We start from the raw sequence: 22,957 nt of genomic DNA on the forward strand, positions 1-22,957 counted from the left end.
TTTTCCCACATCCACAACAGCAAGAGCAATTGATAAACAAATGTATAATATCAATGCTCCAGCAGAGAAAGATCAATATAATGCATTCTAATAGTATTATTTGCATTGTCAGTGTCATGTGTGCCTTTGTTAAGCCAATAAATTTCATATAGATTGTAAAGACACGCATGCTCAGGTTCAGGTGATTCTAAATTGCCTGCAGATCTAAGTTCGAGTGTGAGTGGTAGTTCGTCTCTGTATGTTGGCACTGCGATGGACTGGCAACCTGTTCTGGGTGTACCCCACCCTTACCCAATACCTGAGCTGGGATTGGCTCCAGAACCCCCCAGGACCCGGGAACAGATAAGCTGTAGAAGATGAATGAATGATTGCATAGATGTGTATATCATACACACATCTGCATAAGAGGGGGAAAGAAATTAGATGAATGCAGTGCTTATTTGACAACATTGTTTTTCCTACTAATATGACGTGAAAAAAAATCCTCAAATACAAATTTCATACTGGTAAATTGTATCATCAAAACAGAATGGAGAATATTTGTATATTGCACTGTAAGAAAGTTCTATGCACCAAAACTTCTCCTATTTTAAAATCCCTAGAACAAAAGACCCATGGAAACCGCAATCCTTTTATTCAGGTGGACACAGTAAGCGGGTGGAGAGGAATTCTCTGAGTATGTTTGTGTTGATCCCTTGTGTACCTTGTTTTCAAACATAAAGGGCATGAGAGAGCTAAAAGCAGCATAAATCCCTCCCTTTGGGACCCTGCAAGGGTTAAACAGTTCCTTGGTTGCCCTAGTTCAGCCTGTGCATAAATCAAACAGATTCTTGTTGTGGCACTGAACAAAGCTATCAGGAAACGCAGGCAGGCTTTGGATACTTCCCTCTTAGGATGCCCTGGCTTTGTATACTTGCTGGATGGGAGAGGATGCAACCCGTGGTTCAGAGCATGACAAAGCTAATCTAATGACTGCAACAACATCCCAATGCCACTAAGAGGGAGCATGGGTGGAGAATGGGTTGGTGGAAGTGAGGGAGTGATAAGTTTTTCATTTTATCTGTAACTAATTGTGAGCCTGTGATATTCTTACTCAGCTCTGCAAAGCGATGTATTTGGGTTTGTTTTTTTTTTTTTTTTTTCCCAAAATCCTCTTCAGACTCTCCAGTTTCTTGCTATCTCAAGGCCAAAGGCTTGTTCTGCTGCTGGATTTGTGATTTCCTCTAAAACCCCTCTCCCATTTTAGAACTGACTGTCTAATCTTACACTTTTTCCTCATTGTCTGACTTGGCATTTCTGCCCAAGATGATGTACATCTATGGTCTGCATCTTTCTCTTTGTGTCTCTCTTACTCTCTCTCCATCTCTCCTACCTCCCACCCTGCTTCCTTCATGTTTGTGTGTACAACACATGCTGGGATAGATGTCTGGGTGGGGGTGGGTATATACTGGCAGCTCCCTGGAAACAGACTACTTTATCATTTCATTATGGCTCAGAACAGTCTCCATGGTAACCCCTGGCAGCAGCAGCGCTAACTCACAATCACAAAGGACACACCCTGGTAAAGAGGAAAAACAGGAAGTGCAGAAGACGTGGCATGAAAAGATAAACTGATAAGAGAAATAAATACATTTTACGTCAAATACGCCTTATATTAAAAGCAACATGAGAGGACTGTTAAAAATAATGCTTTTGGCCCATCAATTGAACTCATCTGTGTACTTCACATCTACATGATATAGGTGAAAACATCTGTTGTAGGATGTCAATCTATACACTGTGAACCACTTAGCTGGGTGGCTCAACCAGGAAAATGTAGGGCTACTGCAGAATCAATAATTCAGTGCATTCTGCAGAACAGAGAGAGGCAGAGTCAGAACCCTGAAATCGTCATCCTGTGGCACAAAGCTACAGCTTTCTCACAACATCTTAAATGCGTAGCATATATTATTATCGTGGCAGCCCTCTTTAGACACACACAGCAAGCCATTCCACTCATACATAATACTGCAATGCATAAAAATCATACTGTGACATTACACATAATATTCTGATGGCTGCCTTGATAAAAGCCTCTCCTCTTCATCCACCCTCACTCTTTGCCCCGCCCAACTGGTTGAGCTGTGATTGACATAAGGCTTTTTCGGCCCCGCCCAGCCGCAGAGCGGAGCAGGAGGGAGAGCTGGTCCGAGCGGAGCCATTTCCTCGTCGGTGCTGAAGCGCCCTGCGGCTGCTGTTGCAGAGATAGCGGAAAATTACCTGCCCTTCCCCCTCCTCACTCACAGCGAGCAGAGAGCTGCAGTACACTGAACACCTACGCTCAGTACTTTTACCCATAAAGTCAGCTTCGGCCATAGTCTCGGAAGCCACTGTATACGGAGAGCCTGTGCACATTTAACAGGAGCTGAACTGGGTGCAGGACGAGGCTGCTGCCAAACACAGATTCAGTCAGATGGTGCGTGTAGCGCGCTGCCATCTTTAAATCACGAGCTGACCCACTTCTAAGCTTTTAAGTAGCCGCAGCACCGCTTGCTGCATGCAAAGTCTTTCCGAGAGCAAGGAGAGCCTTTCTTCAGTCTCTTTCACACTTTACCAACCACAGAATAGTTTTTACAGATCTAGCCATGCTTGTTTGTTCTGGACCACTCCCTGAAATGAGGTCATCTCGTCTGGATGACTCAAAGCATCATAGATCCACAGCAACACAGTCTTGTCCTCCCCGGGACACGCTCCCCCAGTTAGGAGCAGCAATATAATTACTAAGCACGTGTAAATGAATTAAATGCCATGCTAACATACAATAACAATTAGATTTACCCCCTGATGAATTTAGTCAGAGTACTCCATGTGCTTCTGCTTTTTTGGCATAAACAGATCAGAGTGACCTCTGCTCTGTACAAGCATTGCAGATGTTAGTGAAAATATATTGATTCTGTTTACAGCGCAGTAAGACTGATGGCACACATGTCTGCAAAGATGGACCTTAATTCCCTGTTATTCCTCTCAGCTGCTCCCCTTCTCAGAGCACTGGTGAAGGAGAGGGGGAGGGGTATGGGAAAAAGGACTGAAAGCATGGTGCAGAAAGAGATAAATAATACGGTGTAGCTATGCCTTGTCACTGCAAAGAAAAAAGAGATTGAAGGTATAAAAAATGTAAAAAAGGAACAACAGATTCTAAATACACCTCTTTGAATAACCCTGACCCTGTATCCTATTTTTACAACAGAGAAAAAAAATACACAGTCACATAGTGCCCTATTAAAGCATAACCACATTTTACATTGAAGTCTTGAAGTACACTGCCTCACACCTAAAATATTAAGTCAGAGGTACTTGACATAACTGAAGAAAAATCCAAATTTAAACATCAAAATAGTAGTAGTACTGGGTAGAATGTACAGCTGTAAGAACAAAGAGAAGAGAATTCAAAGTTTCATGAGATTCTGAAAGGTAGGATCATGTGTGCCCCGTTACATGTTGATGGAAATATCTCAGTAGAAAAAGTTAACTGCAAGAATTTAATTTAAGCTGTTCAGTAAGAAGAAGGAAAAAAATGAAAATGAAAAGATGGATAATTTGTTGAGGAAAACCCTTGATCCAATCCTGAGAGAATTAAAGGCCCCATCTATAGGCTTATTTACTCACTTAAAGGTTACTGGGACACAACAAAAGAGAACGTCACAGCAGTCATAGATGTTTTTAACTAGATAATATCAAACTTTTCCATGTCAGGTTTAAACAGGCTCTGATAAAGACATTAAGTGATGTGGCCAGGGCCCTTAGCACCAATATCTGGACCAAATACAACACAAACTGAATCAGAAACTTTAAAGTTTCATGCCAGCATGTTTCATGCAGGCAGAGAAAGCAGTTTAAGAGGATAATGAGCTACAAGAAGCTGCTTCTGCTGGAGTCCATGAATAGACTACCTGATTTAAGGTAGTTTGGATTCAGGAATGGAAGAAATTAGTACCCCTTAACATAGAAGATATATGAAGTGCAACCAGAAAAATGTTTGAATAGATTAAACATGCAAACAAAAATAAATAATAACAATAATAATAATAATAATAATAATTTGTTATGGCGGGCAGATGAATAATTGCCAGTACAATTACACAAAGGACGATTCGTTCGAATCTAGATCCTGCCAACATGAGGTTTTATGGAAACTAACTGCCATCACAAAGCCACAAACATAGGTCACTACATCGGAGCTTAGCAGTATTTACGACTTTCTGCGGCGAAGACGCATGATGATGTCACGATGTCACATGAAAGCAACAGCGTTTTTTTTTTTGTTGTTTTGTTTTTTGTTTTTGTTTTTTTTTTTCTAGACAAACGGTGGCACTAACCAAGCGAAAGAGGAAAAATTGAAATCGGTGTGAGACACCTGTAAAACGACAAAATCTAAATCCCCACCCCCACCCTAGACTATATGACCCTGTGAAACCCAAACACTCCCCTTTGGTTACCGGAAGCCAGCAGAGGCAGCAGAGCGCAGTGAACCGGCCGCCATCTCACGACGAAGTCAGCCAAAGCCCGCGAATTCCACTCGAAACGCAGCGTTTCTGTCACACTTAACCATTAAGACATCATGTTGAGGAGATAAACATGTCTCTGAGTTCATGCTTTTCCACTTACCACGGCTGCGTAGTCAAATGAGCGACGAATGCCGGTATTAATATGGCCAAAGCTCTCAAACACACCGGTGGCTTGACTTCCGCCGTTGAAATATCCGTCAGCCTGTTCCACAAAATATGGACTTAGCCAAAATGTGAAATTAGCAGTCGGTACACTGCGGAAGTACTTTTATTGCAGAGAAACTCGACCTGAGATCAAATTTAAAGGACAACGCGGTAAATGCCGTTTATGTGATCGTAGCAAGATTCAAAATTCCATCGGTTGTCTAAAATCTCAGTCGCTACGTTTTGTTTTTTTCTTTTGCTTGCAGGCTTTGACGCATTTCCGGCAGGTGCTGCTGCTATGGAAACAAGTTGCTGTGGCTCCAGGTGGAGCCGGATACAACTTTATTCAGCCTGAAGTCAACGTCTGCAAGGCCTTCGTTGAACCTCTTACTGGGAGTGAGTACAAAACCTTATTCATACACCTTTAGTTAATTCTTCTTAACCAAATGTGAGGATACAATCCCAACCTCTTGAAATACAGCCTTTGTGTTTAAACTGCTGAAGTCTGCTACTCTGAGTAGAAAAATTAGAAATATCCTGTTTTCTTGCATCATTATTATGAGATAACCAGATTATTAAGTGCCATTAACCGATGGGGAAGACGTTAAAGCTTTTTTCCTTGCCTTGCTAAAAAATAATATGCTGACACTGAGATGTGGGATGGCAGTATAGCTTTATCACTCTATACCTAGAGCCACAGTTCTGGCACTCGATCGCCTGTATCAATATGCTCAGCTGTTCCAGTTTTCCATTAACAGAATACTCACGTTATGATGCTTGGGCAGGAATGTGATATGAAGCAGTTAGTAGAGAACGGTGAGTTTTGCAACCAGGACTCCTCAAATAAAATGAGTCAGGAATCATACTTTTTTCTCATTTAACCTGATTCTATATGCACCATCGATGTTTTACATTTATATGCGGCCTTTCGGGAGCTGTTTAGTACATTTATGATTTACACTTGCATAAATGTATGAGTTGCATATTTGTATGAATTAACAGACTAATTTTTTGGAATATGCGTAATCTTTGATATTGAGGTATGAATTTTAACTGCTATTCCGTGACGTGCTAGAAATGTCCACTTAACATTGGATAAGTCAATTGACTGTCTATTGTTACTGCTCTTTAGGATAGGATTGGAAACCATAGGTTTCTTTTAAAATGTCACAAACTTTATTTTATTGCAAGGAGTGTTATTATTTTTTAGAATTTTTACATTATGTGTTGATGTGAGGTAAAAATATATTTTTTAATTGTAATTTTAGCAATATTACCACTCCATTTTCACGTGCTGCTCTTTGCCTCAGTCTAGAGGCCTGCACAATTGAATTGACATCAGTGTAACAATTTTAGGTTTAATCCCAGGATTTTAGGTCCTATCGTGATGATTGATTTCTTGCTCTGGCATTTGACCACAGTAACTCATGCTAAACTCCAAAAGTGTACAGAAGCAGTTTAATTTCAGAGGATGAGATGAAAACATGCCAAAGGCACAACTGTTGACCAACAGCTGTACTTGCCAAACAGACTCATGTTTTGTAATGTGTGTCCCAGCAGGGACAAAAATAATTTGCAATTAATTGATGCATAATAAGCAGGCACAAACTCTTTTTTTTTTTTTTTTTTTTTTTGCATTTAGACTTTTACATAATGTCTACCTAATGCCGGACGTAAAACTTTCTTTTATCAGAAAAATTATCCAGACATGGATAGACAGAATATTTTCCTTGAGGGCAAATGAGTATTTCATACGTGTCGTCATCAGCGCCTTTTCTTTTTTCTTTTTTTTTTAATTTCTGTTCTCTGCTTTGGAAACAGCACTAGTCAGAATTTACTAAATCAGTTTCACATTATCAGACAAGCAAGTAACAATACTCAGAAAGAGACGAAATAAGAATTCATTGTCCTATTTTAATTTATCATCTGTATTCATTTCCTACTCACATAATGGGTTATTTTAGGCATGGTACTGATGATGTGGCTGCTTAGAATGAAAAATACAGCTTCTTTCTTGTGAGTTTACCTGACCTGGAAAGGAAAACCCAGGTGCTTAATCGAGCCGCTAACAAGTTCTGCAGTGCTTAATGTTTGATTCCATTAAGTCCAACAATGAAAAGATGTCCTGCATATGCTGAATTTGCTTTAAAGAAAGCGGCAACCCTCTGTTAGACCAACTAATGTAACAAAGTACCCAGGCCCTTGCACTTTCAGGACCATGGACAGCGTATATATTCAAACCAGGCAGCCAACATAGACTGAAGAATCAGGCAGTAGGAAACTCTTCTATGTCTGTGTGGCAAATGTTACAAAATATGTAGTTTGCCAGTACTTTGTGAGAGATCACATACAGTTAAATATAAAACAGTTTAACTTTTAGAAAGAAAGCTAAGTGCAAACAATAACTCACCTTTTCTTTATTGGGCAAAGTCTGTGTTTTGGTAAAAGTGTCTCCTCCATTAATACTGATCAACTCTGCGTCTACAGGTGGAAACGGGGCGGGGAAAACCACTACGTCACTCTTGAGCGTGTCTGAGCTGAAACACACATCATACTGCTGAGTAGCTTTGGAGTAAGACCAGCTCCCGTCAGGGTGGGTGGTGATCATTGGGGCGCTGTACCTGCTGAAACTGCTGTCTGTCCTGTGACATCTGACTGCTATTAAAGTGATGAGACTCAGCAGAAAGATGACTGACACCGACACAATGGCGATCAGCAGATACAGGTTTAAATCAGAGAAGGTCTCCTCCTTTAGGGGAACATGTCTGACTTGAGTGTGGATTTCAGCTGCGCTTTCAACCACCACCACTTCAATAGACACAGTAGCTGACAGGGAGGGTTCTCCGTTATCAGAAACCAAGACCACCAAGGGGTGAGTTTTCAGGTCATTGTCACTCATTCTCCTCTTAGTCCGGATTTCCCCGGTGCTGGTTCCGATCCTGAAGAGGTTGTTTCCTTTGGGCTCAGAGAGGTGATAAGAAAGCAGCGCATTGTATCCAGAGTCTGCGTCTACAGCCCTGATCTTTGCCACAAAGTATCCTGCTTCAGCAGAATAGGGGATGGTCTCACTGTTAACGGAGCCGTGGTCAGAATATGGAGCGAGAACCGAGGGACTGTTGTCATTCTCATCCAGGATAAAAACGTTCACAGTCACGTTGCTGCTGAGCGGAGGAACACCAGAGTCTGTGGCCTGAACTTTGAACTGAAACGTTTTTAACTCCTCGTAGTTAAAAGACTGCAGACTGACTATGTCTCCTGTCTCTGAATTTACATTTATAATCGAGCCCATGAAATGTTTTTTATGATTATTCACTGCTGAAAAAGTTACTTTTGCATTTTCATCTACATCTGGATCATCGGCAGACATGGTATAGATAACACTGCCAACGGGACTGTTCTCTTTTACAAAAATGTTTATCACTGGTTCTTTAAAACGAGGTGCGTTGTCATTGACATCAGAAACGTGGACTGTAATAACAGTTGTACTGGAAAGGGGCGGTACCCCTTCGTCAGTCGCTGTTATTGTGACATTATACTGAGAAGCTTGTTCTCTATCGAGACTTCGGTCTACGAACAAAGAATAATGATTTTTGTATGTGTTCTTAATGACGAACGGCACGGAATCAACTATTCTAACCTGAATTGCACTATTTTTATCTGCGTCATAGTCTCTCACTGTTATAAGTCCAACCATTGTTTCTATAGCTGCGTCTTCTCTCACGACGTTTACTAAAGATGTGACTGATATTTCTGGTGGATTATCATTAATATCCGTAATTTCAACTAGGACTTTACAATGAGATGCTCTCGGACTTGATCCTTTGTCTTTCGCTTGGACTCTGATTTCAACCGCATTGTTTTTTTCATGGTCTAATTCATCGTTTACTGTAATTTCCCCAGTTACGGGATTAATTGTAAATTTGTTGACATTGTTATCATTGTCATGGTTGATAAAAGAATAAAGTATCTCTCCGTTAAGACCCTCGTCTAAATCCCGAGCATGTACAGAAATAACGGTCGCACCTTGCGGTGTGTTTTCTGGCACCGTGGCTTTATACAGCGCTTTGTCAAAAACCGGAACGTTGTCATTTACATCTTGAACATTAACGGTGATGTGTAACGTGCCTGATTTAGGAGGCTTTCCTCCATCTACCGCTGTCAGTGTTAGTGTGATAACTGCCTGTTTCTCGCGGTCTAGGGCTTTCTGAAGCACCATTTCAGCAGACATAGTCGGCTCTCCACTATTCTGCACATCCAGGTTGAAATGCTCGTTTTGACTCAGCTTGTAGCCCTTGACCGAATAACTACCGATGTCTGCATCGAAAGCCTTTGGGAGTGTAAATCTCTCATCGGGGAAGGCTGACTCGTACACATTCATAACTATTCCCGGAATCCGAAAAGAGGGTGCATTATCATTTATGTCCAAAATGTTAACTTCAAAGCGATAGAGATTAAGCGGTGAGTTGACAATGGCCTCCACTTCCAGAGAACATTTAACATTTCGAGAGCAGAGCTCCTCTCGGTCTATTCTGTCTTTCACCAGAAGCATTCCAGTCTTCACATTTACTTCGAAATACCTCGCATTAGGTCCGGAAATCTGAAACCCTCTGTTTTCCAGTCCTTGTACATTTAAATGTAAATCCTTCGCCAAATTATCCACAATGGTGCCCGGGCTCGATTCCTCAGTAACAGAATACACAAGCTGTGCAGCTGCGAGACTCCATATGTGAGATGTATGCAACAAAAAATAAATCCAATTCCAGACACAATTCCTTTGTTGCATCCTGTATAAAACCTGTTAGACAAGTTAAGTCGGAAAAATTTAATCTGATAACATTGCTTAGTAATTCTGTCTACACCGGAGTCCGACACTACAGCGAGGATGTCAAGTACTGCCACGACAAAGAAAGAACTACAAAACCCTCGTTAAGGCAAAAAAGGAGGAGCCACAAAGAGGAAAATATTTTCAGCTCTGTGATATGAAAGCGACATCTTGTGGTAATATTGAAATTAGGGAAGTGAAATGACAAAAGATGATAAAGTCATAAGGTCTTAAGTGTTATTAGTTAATTGAAGTAACTATTGACTTAATGAAAAAATAAACACAATCACTTGGAATTTCCAGCAGGAATCTTTAGCATTTAAAGAGGAATGAGCAAGAGTGTAAAAGCTGGACATAACTAACGTGATTGACCAAGAAGTTACAGAGGGAAAAAGTCATTATGTTGAAAATGTTTGTCTCAGAATATTGGCACAGAAAAATAATCTTAAATTGGCGTTATGCAAATTCAGACTTGGGTCACACACAACTACGTAAGTGTAAAGGACACCACAGTATACAGATTTCAGGCTTGGGTCCATTCCAGTATGACACTTGTATAGAAATCTCGTTGAGGAATAAAATCAGCATAAGCTAAATATTATAAAATCATTTGATTCCTTCAATATTATTTTACATCACCCTTACCTTCTCTTTATTGGGTAAAGTCTGAGTCCTGGTAAAAGTGTCTCCTCCGTTAATACTGATCAGTTCAGCATCTACAGGTGGAAACGGGGCGGGGAAAACCACTACGTCACTCTTGAGCGTGTCTGAGCTGAAACACACGTCATACTGCTGAGTAGCTTTGGAGTAAGACCAGCTCCCGTCAGGGTGGGTGGTGATCATTGGGGCGCTGTACCTGCTGAAACTGCTGTCTGTCCTGTGACATCTGACTGCTATTAAAGTGATGAGACTCAGCAGAAAGATGACTGACACCGACACAATGGCGATCAGCAGATACAGGTTTAAATCAGAGAAGGTCTCCTCCTTTAGGGGAACATGTCTGAACTGAGTGTGGATGTCAGCTGCGCTTTCAACCACCACCACTTCAATAGACACAGTAGCTGACAGGGAGGGTTCTCCGTTATCAGAAACCAAGACCACCAAGGGGTGAGTTTTCAGGTCATTGTCACTCATTCTCCTCTTAGTCCGGATTTCCCCGGTGCTTGTTCCGATCCTGAAGAGGTTGTTTCCTTTGGGCTCAGAGAGGTGATAAGAAAGCAGCGCATTGTATCCAGAGTCTGCGTCTACAGCCCTGATCTTTGCCACAAAGTATCCCGCTTCAGCAGAATAGGGGATGGTCTCACTGTTAACGGAGCCGTGCTCAGAATATGGAGCGAGAACCGAGGGACTGTTGTCATTCTCATCCAGGATAAAAACGTTCACAGTCACGTTGCTGCTGAGCGGAGGAACACCAGAGTCTGTGGCCTGAACTTTGAACTGAAACGTTTTTAACTGCTCGTAGTTAAAAGACTGCAGGCTGACTATGTCTCCTGTCTCTGAGTTGATATTTACAATCGACGTTAATGGAATAGTTTTTGATGTACTGTCTAATAACGAATATGATACTTTTGCATTTTCTTCTATATCCGGGTCAGCTGCTGTTATAGTAAAGATAGTAGCTCCTACTGCACTGTTTTCCTTCACGTATGCATTAATCACAGGCTCTGAGAATAGAGGGGCGTTGTCATTGACATCAGAAATGTAAACAGCAATAACACTCGTGCTGGAGAGAGGCGGGGCGCCTCTATCAGTGGCTATTATGGTGACATTATATTGAGAAACAATCTCTCTGTCAAGAGAGCCGTCAACTGTCAACGAATAATAATTTTTATAGTTAGGCTTAAGTTTAAATGGCGCAGAGCCAAGAATTTTAACGTCCGTGAGACCATTATTTCCTCCATCTTTGTCAGACACGGTCACCAAAGCAACAACTGTACCCATTTCAGCATCCTCTTTAACTGGGCTCAGAATAGATGTAATAATGATTTCGGGTATGTTGTCATTCACATCACTTACTTCCACTAACACTTTACCATGAACACTCCGAGAAGGCGTACCTTTATCTCTTGCTTGTACACGAATATCATATGCTATATTTTCTTCATAGTCTACTCCTCCTGTCACGGTTATTTCTCCTGTGTCCGGGTTTATGGTAAACAATACTCCAGGATTTAAATTGCCCCTCTTAATAAATGAATAAATTATCTCACCATTTAACCCCTCATCTAAATCTGTCGCACTTACAGTCAAAATAGATGTCTGAAATGGGGCGTTTTCAGTGACCCGGGCCTTGTACAGAGGTTGATTAAATATCGGAGCATTATCATTTGTATCCATAACATGTACCGCTATTTTTAATGTCCCTGTTCGAGCAGGTTTTCCTCCATCCTGAGCGGTTAAAGTAAGGTGGATAACGGACTGTTTCTCCCGATCGAGAGATTTTTGAAGCACTAACTCAGCAGACTCACTGTGCTGTCCGCCGCTCTGTATGTCCAGCGAAAAATACTCATTAGAACTCAGCTTGTAGGTCTTTACCGAGTTACTCCCAGTGTCTGCGTCGTTTGCTATCGGGAGTAGATACCTCTCCCCGGTAAATGAAGATTCTGATATATTGAAAGTCTTTTCCCGTTCGTCAAAATACGGTGCATTGTCATTAATATCAATAATCTGCACTTCTATGCGATGCAGATGCATTGGATTGCTTAAAATCGCTTCTATATTCAGGGCACATGTTTCCGTATTTGGACAAAGCTCCTCTCGATCGATCCTGTCGCAAACGTATAACGCTCCGGTTTTTAAATCCACATCAAAGTACTTCTTAGAATTCCCAGCGACAACTCGTAAATCCCGTCTTTCCAGTTCATGAACGTTAATGTGTAATTCCTTTGCGAGATTTCCTAGTACCGTTCCTTTGTCAACCTCCTCGGAAACGGAGAACGAGAGCTGCGCCGTAGACTCATCACACAAATAAAGCAAAGCTATTATCTGTATCCAAATCCCGACTGTGATTCCGCCAAGTCCCATCGCTGACACAGAATAGACGAAACAATATTTTTCCAACATGTGAATGCATAAAACACGAAGCCCCCTCTCGTATGACCATTTGTGTATTTCCCGACAAAGCAGCCGTGGACTGCTGTTTTTCGCACGTAGAGGAGGAGTTTGGGAAGACTGTGCTACACAAAAATATATGGTCTCCGGCGACACCAACCGTTGTTGTGGAGCTAATGTACAAAGGCACCTTCACTTTATCCACCTATATTGCCACTATATGAGTAGAAACGCAAAGCAGTGGGAGAATCAATTTCATTAAGAAATTGTATAAAACATCGTTTACTACCAAACAGGAGCTTATGGCATGTAGGTAAATATGGTTAATTAGTTTTATGGCATCAGGGAAAAGGTTTATGAGAATGTTACCATAGTCTGCTGCGAAGGGAAGATATTAAAGCGAGCCGGGAAAAGCATTGACAGAGTTCAGCACCATGGACAGCGTCAGATGTCGCTGGTCAGTGGTCAAATGTGTCTTAGTGATGTATCTGCCACTACACAACCACAGTTTAGACTGATGTCACACACATTCTCCAAAATACAGAATCATAGTCAATAACGTGCTGAGCTATTTCATTATTTTAATCTTTATTCTCCAAAGTTTCTATCACTATTACATTCATTCATTCATTCATCTTCTACTGCCTATTCATTTCTAGCGGGGGGAGCTGGAGCCAATCCCAGCTCACACCAGACAAGGGCGGGATACACCCTGGACAGGTCGCCAGTCCATCACAGAGCCAACACACAGAGACGAAGAACCACTCATACTCAGCATGGAAGTTAGTCACCAAATAACCAGTTAGCCTAGACATGAATGTTTTGGACAGTGGAAGGAAACCGGACTACCCGCAGGAACAGCCACGCAAGCACGAGGAGAATATTAAACTGCACAGAAAGGCCCTGACCACATAACCACTATGCCGCCATGCTGTTGCAATTACAACACATAAAATATATAGAACAATCAAGTGTAAAAAATGTCCCAGATTTGATAATCCAATTACCTAAATTCGAACCTCACGTCATAAAAAATACCCACATTAAACGTTAAGTTATCATCAACTCACCGTCTCTTTGTTCGGTAAAGTCTGAGTCCTGGTAAAAGTGTCTCCTCCATTAATACTGATCAGTTCAGCATCTACAGGTGGAAACGGGGCGGGGAAAACCACTACGTCACTCTTGAGCGTGTCTGAGCTGAAACACACGTCATACTGCTGAGTAGCTTTGGAGTAAGACCAGCTCCCGTCAGGGTGGGTGGTGATCATTGGGGCGCTGTACCTGCTGAAACTGCTGTCTGTCCTGTGACATCTGACTGCTATTAAAGTGATGAGACTCAGCAGAAAGATGACTGACACCGACACAATGGCGATCAGCAGATACAGGTTTAAATCAGAGAAGGTCTCCTCCTTTAGGGGAACATGTCTGAACTGAGTGTGGATGTCAGCTGCGCTTTCAACCACCACCACTTCAATAGACACTGTAGCTGACAGGGAGGGTTCTCCGTTATCAGAAACCAAGACCACCAAGGGGTGAGTTTTCAGGTCATTGTCACTCATTCTCCTCTTAGTCCGGATTTCCCCGGTGCTGGTTCCGATCCTGAAGAGGTTGTTTCCTTTGGGCTCAGAGAGGTGATAAGAAAGCAGCGCATTGTATCCAGAGTCTGCGTCTACAGCCCTGATCTTTGCCACAAAGTATCCCGCTTCAGCAGAATAGGGGATGGTCTCACTGTTAACGGAGCCGTGCTCAGAATATGGAGCGAGAACCGAGGGACTGTTGTCATTCTCATCCAGGATAAAAACGTTCACAGTCACGTTGCTGCTGAGCGGAGGAACACCAGAGTCAGTGGCCTGAACTTTGAACTGAAACGTTTTTAACTCCTCGTAGTTAAAAGACTGCAGGCTGACTATGTCTCCTGTCTCTGAGTTGATGTTTACAGCAGAAGTTATGGGGATATTTTTAGAATTTCTATAAAGTGAGTATGTGATTCGGGCATTTTCATCTATATCAGAGTCGGCTGCAGTTATTGTATAGATGCGAGCTCCTGTTGGACTATTTTCTTTAACGTAAACGTTTAGCACAGGTTCGAGAAAAAGGGGTGCGTTGTCATTGACATCAGAAACTTGAATAGTGATAACGCTGCTGGAGGATAGAGGGGGGGTGCCTTCATCAGTCGCCATTATGGTGACATTGTAAAGAGGACCGTTTTCTCTGTCCAGTGGTCGGTCAACAACCAAAGAGTAATAATTTTTATAGTTTGATCTTAGCTTAAATGGCACAGGACCAACTAATTTACAATTAGTTTGGCCATTTTTTCCTCCGTCTTTATCAGTAATTGTCACTGAAGCGACCACGCTTCCGATGTCAGCGTCTTCTTTTACTGGGTTCATGAGTGACGTCACTGATATTTCTGGGGCATTATCATTTACATCAAGTACTTCAACCAACAGCTTCCCATTTGCTCTCCGAGGGGATGAACCTCTGTCTGTTGCTTGAACATGAATTTCATAAGCTGACTGTGCTTCGTAATCCAAATTGTCCTTAACAGTTAGTTCGCCAGTTTCTGCATTAATAAGAAACACGTCTGCAGGATTGAAGTTTGCGCGTTTAACAAAGGAGTAAATGACTCTCCCGTTGTCCCCCTCGTCAGCATCTGTGGCATTAAGTTGAATTACAAATGAACCAGCTGGAACGTTTTCATTAACACGTGCCTTGTAAAGTGCTTTGCTAAATAACGGTGTATTGTCATTGACATCAAGAACATTCACATGTATCTGTACAGTCCCAGTTTTGGGTGGTTTGCCTCCATCCAAAGCTGTTAGTGTTAATTTAACAACAGCTTGCTTTTCTCGATCCAAATGTTTTATCAGCACTAACTCAGCTGATGCACTGTGATCTTCACTGCTCTGTACATCTAAGGAAAAGTATTCATTTGGACTTAGCCTGTAAGTCTTTACTGAATAGCTGCCTGTATCTGCATCAACAGCCAATGGGAGTAAGAAACGTTCACTAGTCGGTGAAGATTCAGATATATTGAGTGAATGTAACTTCTCGACGAAGACAGGCGCGTTATCATTTAAATCAACAATCACTACCTCAACGCGGTGGAGCACCATCGGATTACTCAGTATTGCCTCTAAGTTTAACGTGCATTTGATCATGTCAGGACAAAGCTCCTCGCGATCTATTCGCTCATTAACATAAAGCTCGCCCGTTTTAACATTTGGCTCGAAATATTTCTTACTGTGTCCAGATACGAGATTCAGATTCCTGGTTTGCAGGTCTCGAACGTTAACATTTAAATCTTTAACGAGATTCCCCACCACTGTTCCTTTGTCCACTTCCTCGGAAACGGAGTATGATATCTGAGCTGCAGACCATTCAGATGAAAATAGGAGGAATAGCCAGCACAGAAATTCGTTATTCCTTACGATGCCCATCGCTGCTTTCAAAGACAGAGACGCAACGCAAAAATATTTCTCCACAAAACGCAACACAATACTCCAGTCCAGTCCATTTAAGTCGTCTGCGTTTCATCAACATCCGTGTATCTCACAAAGCACTCGCATTCTGCTGAGCTTCTCTCAGAAAGGAGGAGACTGAAAACGCCGAGCCCACAAAAAACAGGCGGTCATTAGCGACCTCACGCGTTACAATTTAGACATGCAAGTTGTTTAAAATCTGGATTCACACTTTTTTAACCCTATAAAAAGCATATAAACGTCAGGGATGGCGTGACGACTATTTAAAGCTTCATCAACACGTTAATCAAGCTCTGTTAAACACATTGCAAAAATAATAACTATGACGGCCTGACAAGTCATTGTATCATTCAGCCTTTCATGTTTATGTTTCTAGGGTTTGGCTATTTGTGCGCCCAAGAAGAAAAAGAATAAACAACTTGTCCCCCGTTTTCTGCATAACTGAAATTGCTTCATTCGATTGTAGGATGTGTCCCCTAAATTCTATCTGAAATTAGGTCCCTTCAAACTGGTCGTTTATTTTTTTTCATGCAAAATTATTCAATATATGGTGTATTTTTGAGAATTCTGATATTCTCACATGATAAAATGGTAATTAGTCTCATATACCATATTTGGAAATCATCCGAGAAATAACAAGGGCAAGGAATTTGTTAACTTTAAGTGTTAAACATAACTCACCGTCTCTTTGTTGGGTAAAGTCTGAGTCCTGCTGAAAGTGTCTCCTCCGTTAATACTGATCAGTTCAGCATCTACAGGTGGAAACGGGGCGGGGAAAACCACTACGTCACTCTTGAGCGTGTCTGAGCTGAAACACACGTCATACTGCTGAGTAGCTTTGGAGTAAGACCAGCTCCCGTCAGGGTGGGTGGTGATCATTGGGGCGCTGTACCTGCTGAAACTGCTGTCTGTCCTGTGACATCTGACTGCTATTAAAGTGATGAGACTCAGCAGAAAGATGACTGACACCGACACAATGGCGATCAGCAGATACAGGTTTAAATCAGAGAAGGTCTCCTCCTTTAGGGGAACATGTCTGAACTGAGTGTGGATGTCAGCTGCGCTTTCAACCACCACCACTTCAATAGACACAGTAGCTGACAGGGAGGGTTCTCCGTTATCAGAAACCAAGACCACCAAGGGGTGAGTTTTCAGGTCATTGTCACTCATTCTCCTCTTAGTCCGGATTTCCCCGGTGCTGGTTCCGATCCTGAAGAGGTTGTTTCCTTTGGGCTCAGAGAGGTGATAAGAAAGCAGCGCATTGTATCCAGAGTCTGCGTCTACAGCCCTGATCTTTGCCACAAAGTATCCCGCTTCAGCAGAATAGGGGATGGTCTCACTGTTAACGGAGCCGTGCTCAGAATATGGAGCGAGAACCGAGGGACTGTTGTCATTCTCATCCAGGATAAAAACGTTCACAGTCACGTTGCTGCTGAGCGGAGGAACACCAGAGTCTGTGGCCTGAACTTTGAACTGAAACGTTTTTAACTCCTCGTAGTTAAAAGACTGCAGGCTGACTATGTCTCCTGTCTCTGAGTTGATATTTACAACTGATGAAATCGGGATATTTTTTGGAGAACTGTCTAACAATGTATAACTCAACTTTGCATTACTGTCCAAATCAGTATCAAAAGCAGTTATTGTAGCAATAACAGCTCCTGTTGGACTGTTTTCTTTCACATAAACATTAATCACAGGCTCCATGAAACGAGGTGCATTGTCATTGACATCAGAGACATGAACAGTAATGACCTTGATGCTGGACAGTGGAGGGTTTCCTTCATCTACTGCCATAATGGTGACATTGTAATGAGAAGTGTTTTCTCTGTCCAGTGGTCCATCTACTACTAATGAATAATCATTTTTGTAATTAGACTTTAGTTTAAACGGTACAGACCCCTCTACCTTACAGTTAGCTGCACCGTTATTTCCTCCGTCTTTGTCACTTATTGTAATAAAAGCAACTATTGTTCCGCGTTCTGCGTCTTCTTTTACAGGCGTCATCAGTGACGTCACGGATATTTCAGGGGCGTTGTCATTCACATCGATTATCTCTATCAGAAGTTTAGCGTGTGCACTACGACGAACAGTTCCTTGATCCATTGCTTGAATCCTAACTTCATAAGCAGGCGTCTCTTCATAATCTAATGTTCCCTTCACAGTAATTTCTCCGGTTTCTGAATTTAGATCAAAGTTATTGGATGGATCAATATTTCCTCGCTTGATAAATGAATACATGATCTTACTGTTCATGCCTTCATCTAAATCGGTAGCGTTTAATTTGATTACAAGTTTACCAGGAGTCGCATTTTCTTTGACACGCAGCTTATAGAGAGATTTATTGAAAGTGGGTGTGTTGTCATTAACATCTATAACATTAACGGTTAACTGCAAACTCCCAGATCTCGGTGGTTTACCTCCATCTACAGCCGTAAGGAGAAGTTTAATTACTGGCTGTGTCTCTCGATCTAAAGCTTTCTGCAGCACTAACTCAGCAGACACACCGTGCTCTCCACCGCTCTGCACATCGAGAGAGAAATGTTCATTTTGGCTCAGCTTGTACGTTTTTACTGTGTTGCTGCCCATGTCTGCATCCTCTGCTATTGGGAGAAGATACCGCTCTCCCGGCGAAATTGATTCGGGGATGTTAAACACATGTGATTTTTCAATGAAAGATGGCGAGTTATCATTTATATCAATAATGTTGACTTCAATGCGGTGCACATTCATGGGGTTATTTAAAGCTGCCTGTATTTTGATGGAGCATTTTACAACATGTGGACAAAGCTCTTCTCTGTCTATTCTCTCATCGACGAAGAGATTACCATTTTGCAAATTCACGTCAAAATATTTCTTACTGTAACTCGAAACAATACGCAGATCTCTGGTGTTTAGATCCTGTAAATTGAGGTTTAAATCCTTTACGATATTCCCCACTACGGTGCCTTTGTTCACCTCCTCGGAAATGGAGTAAGACAACTGCGAAGCAGACCGGTCACAAAGACAAAGCAGAGCAGCGATATGAATCCAGCCATATCCTTTCTGTTGTCGCACAAACATTGTTGCTGCCGCAAAATAGATTAATCCAACACCTCATTTATCCAGTGTTTCTCCCTCCGTTTACAGCTGTAATGTTCCGCTTAAGCTCTTTCCCTTTTCGTCTCAACACCACCAGTTTTAAATAAAGTAGAGGGGTTGAAGACGATTTTGTTTCAACGTGTAAAAAGGAGGAGTTTTGGATACAGACCACTGGTCAAATCCATGGTCTCCAGCGACCTCATGTGGGAAGTAATAAATAAATTTTCAAGTATTTCTTGATACTATTCCGAATAAAGCATATATAAAACTAGATTTAAAGGCCGGCGCAATTATTTAGATTACCCATGGATACAATTACAACCACAAATGCAAAGTATTTAAATATACTAATCTGAGTCTATCAACCGACAAGCTGATGGGAAGTCCAAAAAATTTATTATTTGTGTATTTGTTGGACGATACAGTATATGGGTCACCAAACAAATTGCGTTTAATGTTATTTATGAAAGCAATACTAAGAATAACAACAATAACTACATAGTATGAATAGAAAAGGTAGAAAAAAAAATCAAACAAGGGCGTTTCACAAACATTTTGAATGGCTTGCTTCAGTACCATGGAGAGTGCCGTTGACTTATAGTAGTTTTCATTTAAAACGGGAAAATGCTCTTTAGGATGAGACCACGGAAACATGGGAGGACAGTTCTGCACCCTGGCAAACCCTGTCTACGTAGAAGCAATGCTTTTTTTTTTGGTCAATTTCACTTAGATTTTGACGATCTCGGAATTTAGTGGGATTTATATTTTAATTGCCCTGCCAAAGTTTAAGCAAAGATACAAATTTAATGTATCTAGACAATTGTGTACATTTTCAAATGATTTTTTCCTTAAAGTGGCACACTGGCAAGCCAAGAAAGAAATGAGAAATTTAGCTCCTCCACTATTTACTGGACAAAGAAACTATATAAATTTGTGACCTCAAATTTGTTAGTGGATGGTAATTAAATGGAAATTCCAAACTCATTGTCAGTTCACAAGTTAAGTATTTGGCACACAATGTGACAGGTTTTTGAATAATTTTTCAATTAGTAGAAGACTTAGTGGTAGTTAGGAAACTGGATCTGCGCAAGCACGGATAATTAACAGATTTGTTTCAAGTTGAGTGATTGTTTGAAATTTTCCATTTGTTCTGTTATCAGGAACTGACAAAGTAATTATTGCTTTGCTTGACCTTGTGTTATTTGGATAGATTTTATGTTCGTGCATGCTTGCAAGGTGGTCAAGAGCCAGAGAAATTGGTTGAAGTAAAATGTTTTACTCCTAATTTAATCATTCATTCATTCACAAACGAAATGCAACTCACCTTTTCTTTATTGGGTAAAGTCTGAGTCCTGGTAAAAGTGTCTTCTCCGTTAATACTGATCAGTTCAGCATCTACAGGTGGAAACGGGGCGGGGAAAACCACTACGTCACTCTTGAGCGTGTCTGAGCTGAAACACACGTCATACTGCTGAGTAGCTTTGGAGTAAGACCAGCTCCCGTCAGGGTGGGTGGTGATCATTGGGGCGCTGTACCTGCTGAAACTGCTGTCTGTCCTGTGACATCTGACTGCTATTAAAGTGATGAGACTCAGCAGAAAGATGACTGACACCGACACAATGGCGATCAGCAGATACAGGTTTAAATCAGAGAAGGTCTCCTCCTTTAGGGGAACATGTCTGAACTGAGTGTGGATGTCAGCTGAGCTTTCAACCACCACCACTTCAATAGACACAGTAGCTGACAGGGAGGGTTCTCCGTTATCAGAAACCAAGACCACCAAGGGGTGAGTTTTCAGGTCATTGTCACTCATTCTCCTCTTAGTCCGGATTTCCCCGGTGCTGGTTCCGATTCTGAAGAGGTTGTTTCCTTTGGGCTCAGAGAGGTGATAAGAAAGCAGCGCATTGTATCCAGAGTCTGCGTCTACAGCCCTGATCTTTGCCACAAAGTATCCCGCTTCAGCAGAATAGGGGATGGTCTCACTGTTAACGGAGCCGTGCTCAGAATATGGAGCGAGAACCGAGGGACTGTTGTCATTCTCATCCAGGATAAAAACGTTCACAGTCACGTTGCTGCTGAGCGGAGGAACACCAGAGTCTGTGGCCTGAACTTTGAACTGAAACGTTTTTAACTGCTCGTAGTTAAAAGACTGCAGGCTGACTATGTCTCCTGTCTCTGAGTTGATATTTACAACTGATGAAATCGGGATATTTTTTGGAGAACTGTCTAACAATGTATAACTCAACTTTGCATTACTGTCCAAATCAGTATCAAAAGCAGTTATTGTAGCAATAACAGCTCCTGTTGGACTGTTTTCTTTCACGTAAACATTAATCACAGGCTCCATGAAACGAGGTGCATTGTCATTGACATCAGAGACATGAACAGTAATGACCTTGATGCTGGACAGTGGAGGGTTTCCTTCATCTACTGCCATAATGGTGACATTGTAATGAGAAGTGTTTTCTCTGTCCAGTGGTCCATCTACTACTAATGAATAATCGTTTTTGTAATTAGACTTTAGTTTAAACGGTACAGACCCCTCTACCTTACAGTTAGCTGCACCGTTATTTCCTCCGTCTTTGTCACTTATTGTAATAAAAGCAACTATTGTTCCGCGTTCTGCGTCTTCTTTTACAGGCGTCATCAGTGACGTCACGGATATTTCAGGGGCGTTGTCATTCACATCGATTATCTCTATCAGAAGTTTAGCGTGTGCACTACGAGGAACAGGTCCTTGATCCATTGCTTGAATCCTAACTTCATAAGCAGGCGTCTCTTCATAATCTAATGTTCCCTTCACAGTAATTTCTCCGGTTTCTGAATTTAGATCAAAGTTATTGGATGGATCAATATTTCCTCGCTTGATAAATGAATACAGGATTTTACTGTTCATGCCTTCATCTAAATCGGTAGCGTTTAGTTTGATTATGGTTGTTCCAGAAATCGCATTTTCTTTGACACGCACTTTATATAGTGATTTGCTGAAAGTGGGTATATTATCATTGACATCGATTATATTTACCATTATTTGTAATGAACCAGATCTCGGTGGTTTACCTCCATCTACAGCCGTAAGGAGAAGTTTAATTACTGGCTGTGTCTCTCGATCTAAAGCTTTCTGCAGCACTAACTCAGCAGACACACCGTGCTCTCCACCGCTCTGCACATCGAGAGAGAAATGTTCATTTTGGCTCAGCTTGTACGTTTTTACTGTGTTGCTGCCCATGTCTGCATCCTCTGCTACTGGGAGAAGATACCGCTCTCCTGTTAAGGAGGATTCAGAAATATTCAGGGAATACATTTTCTCAACAAAAACAGGCGAGTTGTCGTTTATGTCTAAAACATTTACCTCGATACGTTGTGCAGTCATTGGATTATTTAAAACAGCCTGCAGTTTCATGAAGCATTTCAAAACATTGGGGCAGATCTCCTCCCTGTCTATTCTCTCATCCACGATGATGTTCCCGGTCCGCGAATTCACGTCAAAATATTTCTTACTGTAACTCGACACAATACGCAGATCTCTGTTGTTTAGATCCTGTAAATTGAGGTTTAAATCCTTCGCGATATTCCCCACTACGGTGCCTTTGTTCACCTCCTCGGAAATGGAGTAAGACAACTGTGAGACAGACCGGTCACAAAGACAAAGAAATCCAACGATGAGTATCCAAATGCGTTCTTTTTGTCTTCGAAAATACATTGTTAAGGTAACAAGAGAAAAGGGTCCAGTCCAGTTTATCATTAACCGCCAGCAGTGATATTTCTACTCAAAGCAATATAGTTGAAGAGAATCTTCTGCCCATTTCGCAACAGCATATTCCGCTGATATAGTA

General features: G+C 41.6%; 4 protein-coding genes across 6 annotated transcripts in view; all 4 read right to left on the reverse strand.

The window, feature by feature from the left end:
* The window catches only part of LOC115049994 (protocadherin alpha-C2-like), a 59,130-nt gene that overhangs the window by 25,486 nt on the left and 10,687 nt on the right, over positions 1-22,957 (reverse strand). The window contains exon 1 of one of the 3 annotated variants that reach the window (XM_029512679.1): positions 10,156-12,573. The exons of 1 other annotated variant lie outside the window; for it this stretch is intronic. In XM_029512679.1, coding sequence (XP_029368539.1) covers positions 10,156-12,573 — 2,418 coding nt within the window. Of the gene's footprint in view, positions 1-7,098; positions 9,516-10,155; positions 12,574-22,957 lie in introns of those variants that run through there. One more of the 3 variants, XM_029512680.1, reaches the window with a different exon arrangement.
* LOC115049995 (protocadherin alpha-13-like) lies at positions 13,623-16,001 on the reverse strand. The gene has a single exon (XM_029512682.1). The coding sequence runs from the start codon at positions 15,999-16,001 to the stop codon at positions 13,623-13,625; it is 2,379 nt and encodes a 792-aa protein (XP_029368542.1).
* On the reverse strand, positions 16,710-19,175 carry LOC115050352 (protocadherin alpha-2-like). The gene has a single exon (XM_029513191.1). It carries the CDS (start codon positions 19,101-19,103, stop codon positions 16,710-16,712), a length of 2,394 nt encoding a protein of 797 aa, XP_029369051.1. The 5' UTR covers positions 19,104-19,175.
* LOC115050353 (protocadherin alpha-2-like) lies at positions 20,180-22,914 on the reverse strand. The gene is made up of 2 exons (XM_029513192.1): positions 20,446-22,914; positions 20,180-20,203 (listed from the first exon to the last, which is right to left on the reverse strand). Exons 1-2 carry the CDS (start codon positions 22,864-22,866, stop codon positions 20,180-20,182), a joined length of 2,445 nt encoding a protein of 814 aa, XP_029369052.1. The 5' UTR covers positions 22,867-22,914.

The sequence above is a fragment of the Echeneis naucrates genome, chromosome 10 (assembly GCF_900963305.1).
Source record: "Echeneis naucrates chromosome 10, fEcheNa1.1, whole genome shotgun sequence".
NCBI lineage: Eukaryota > Metazoa > Chordata > Actinopteri > Carangiformes > Echeneidae > Echeneis > Echeneis naucrates.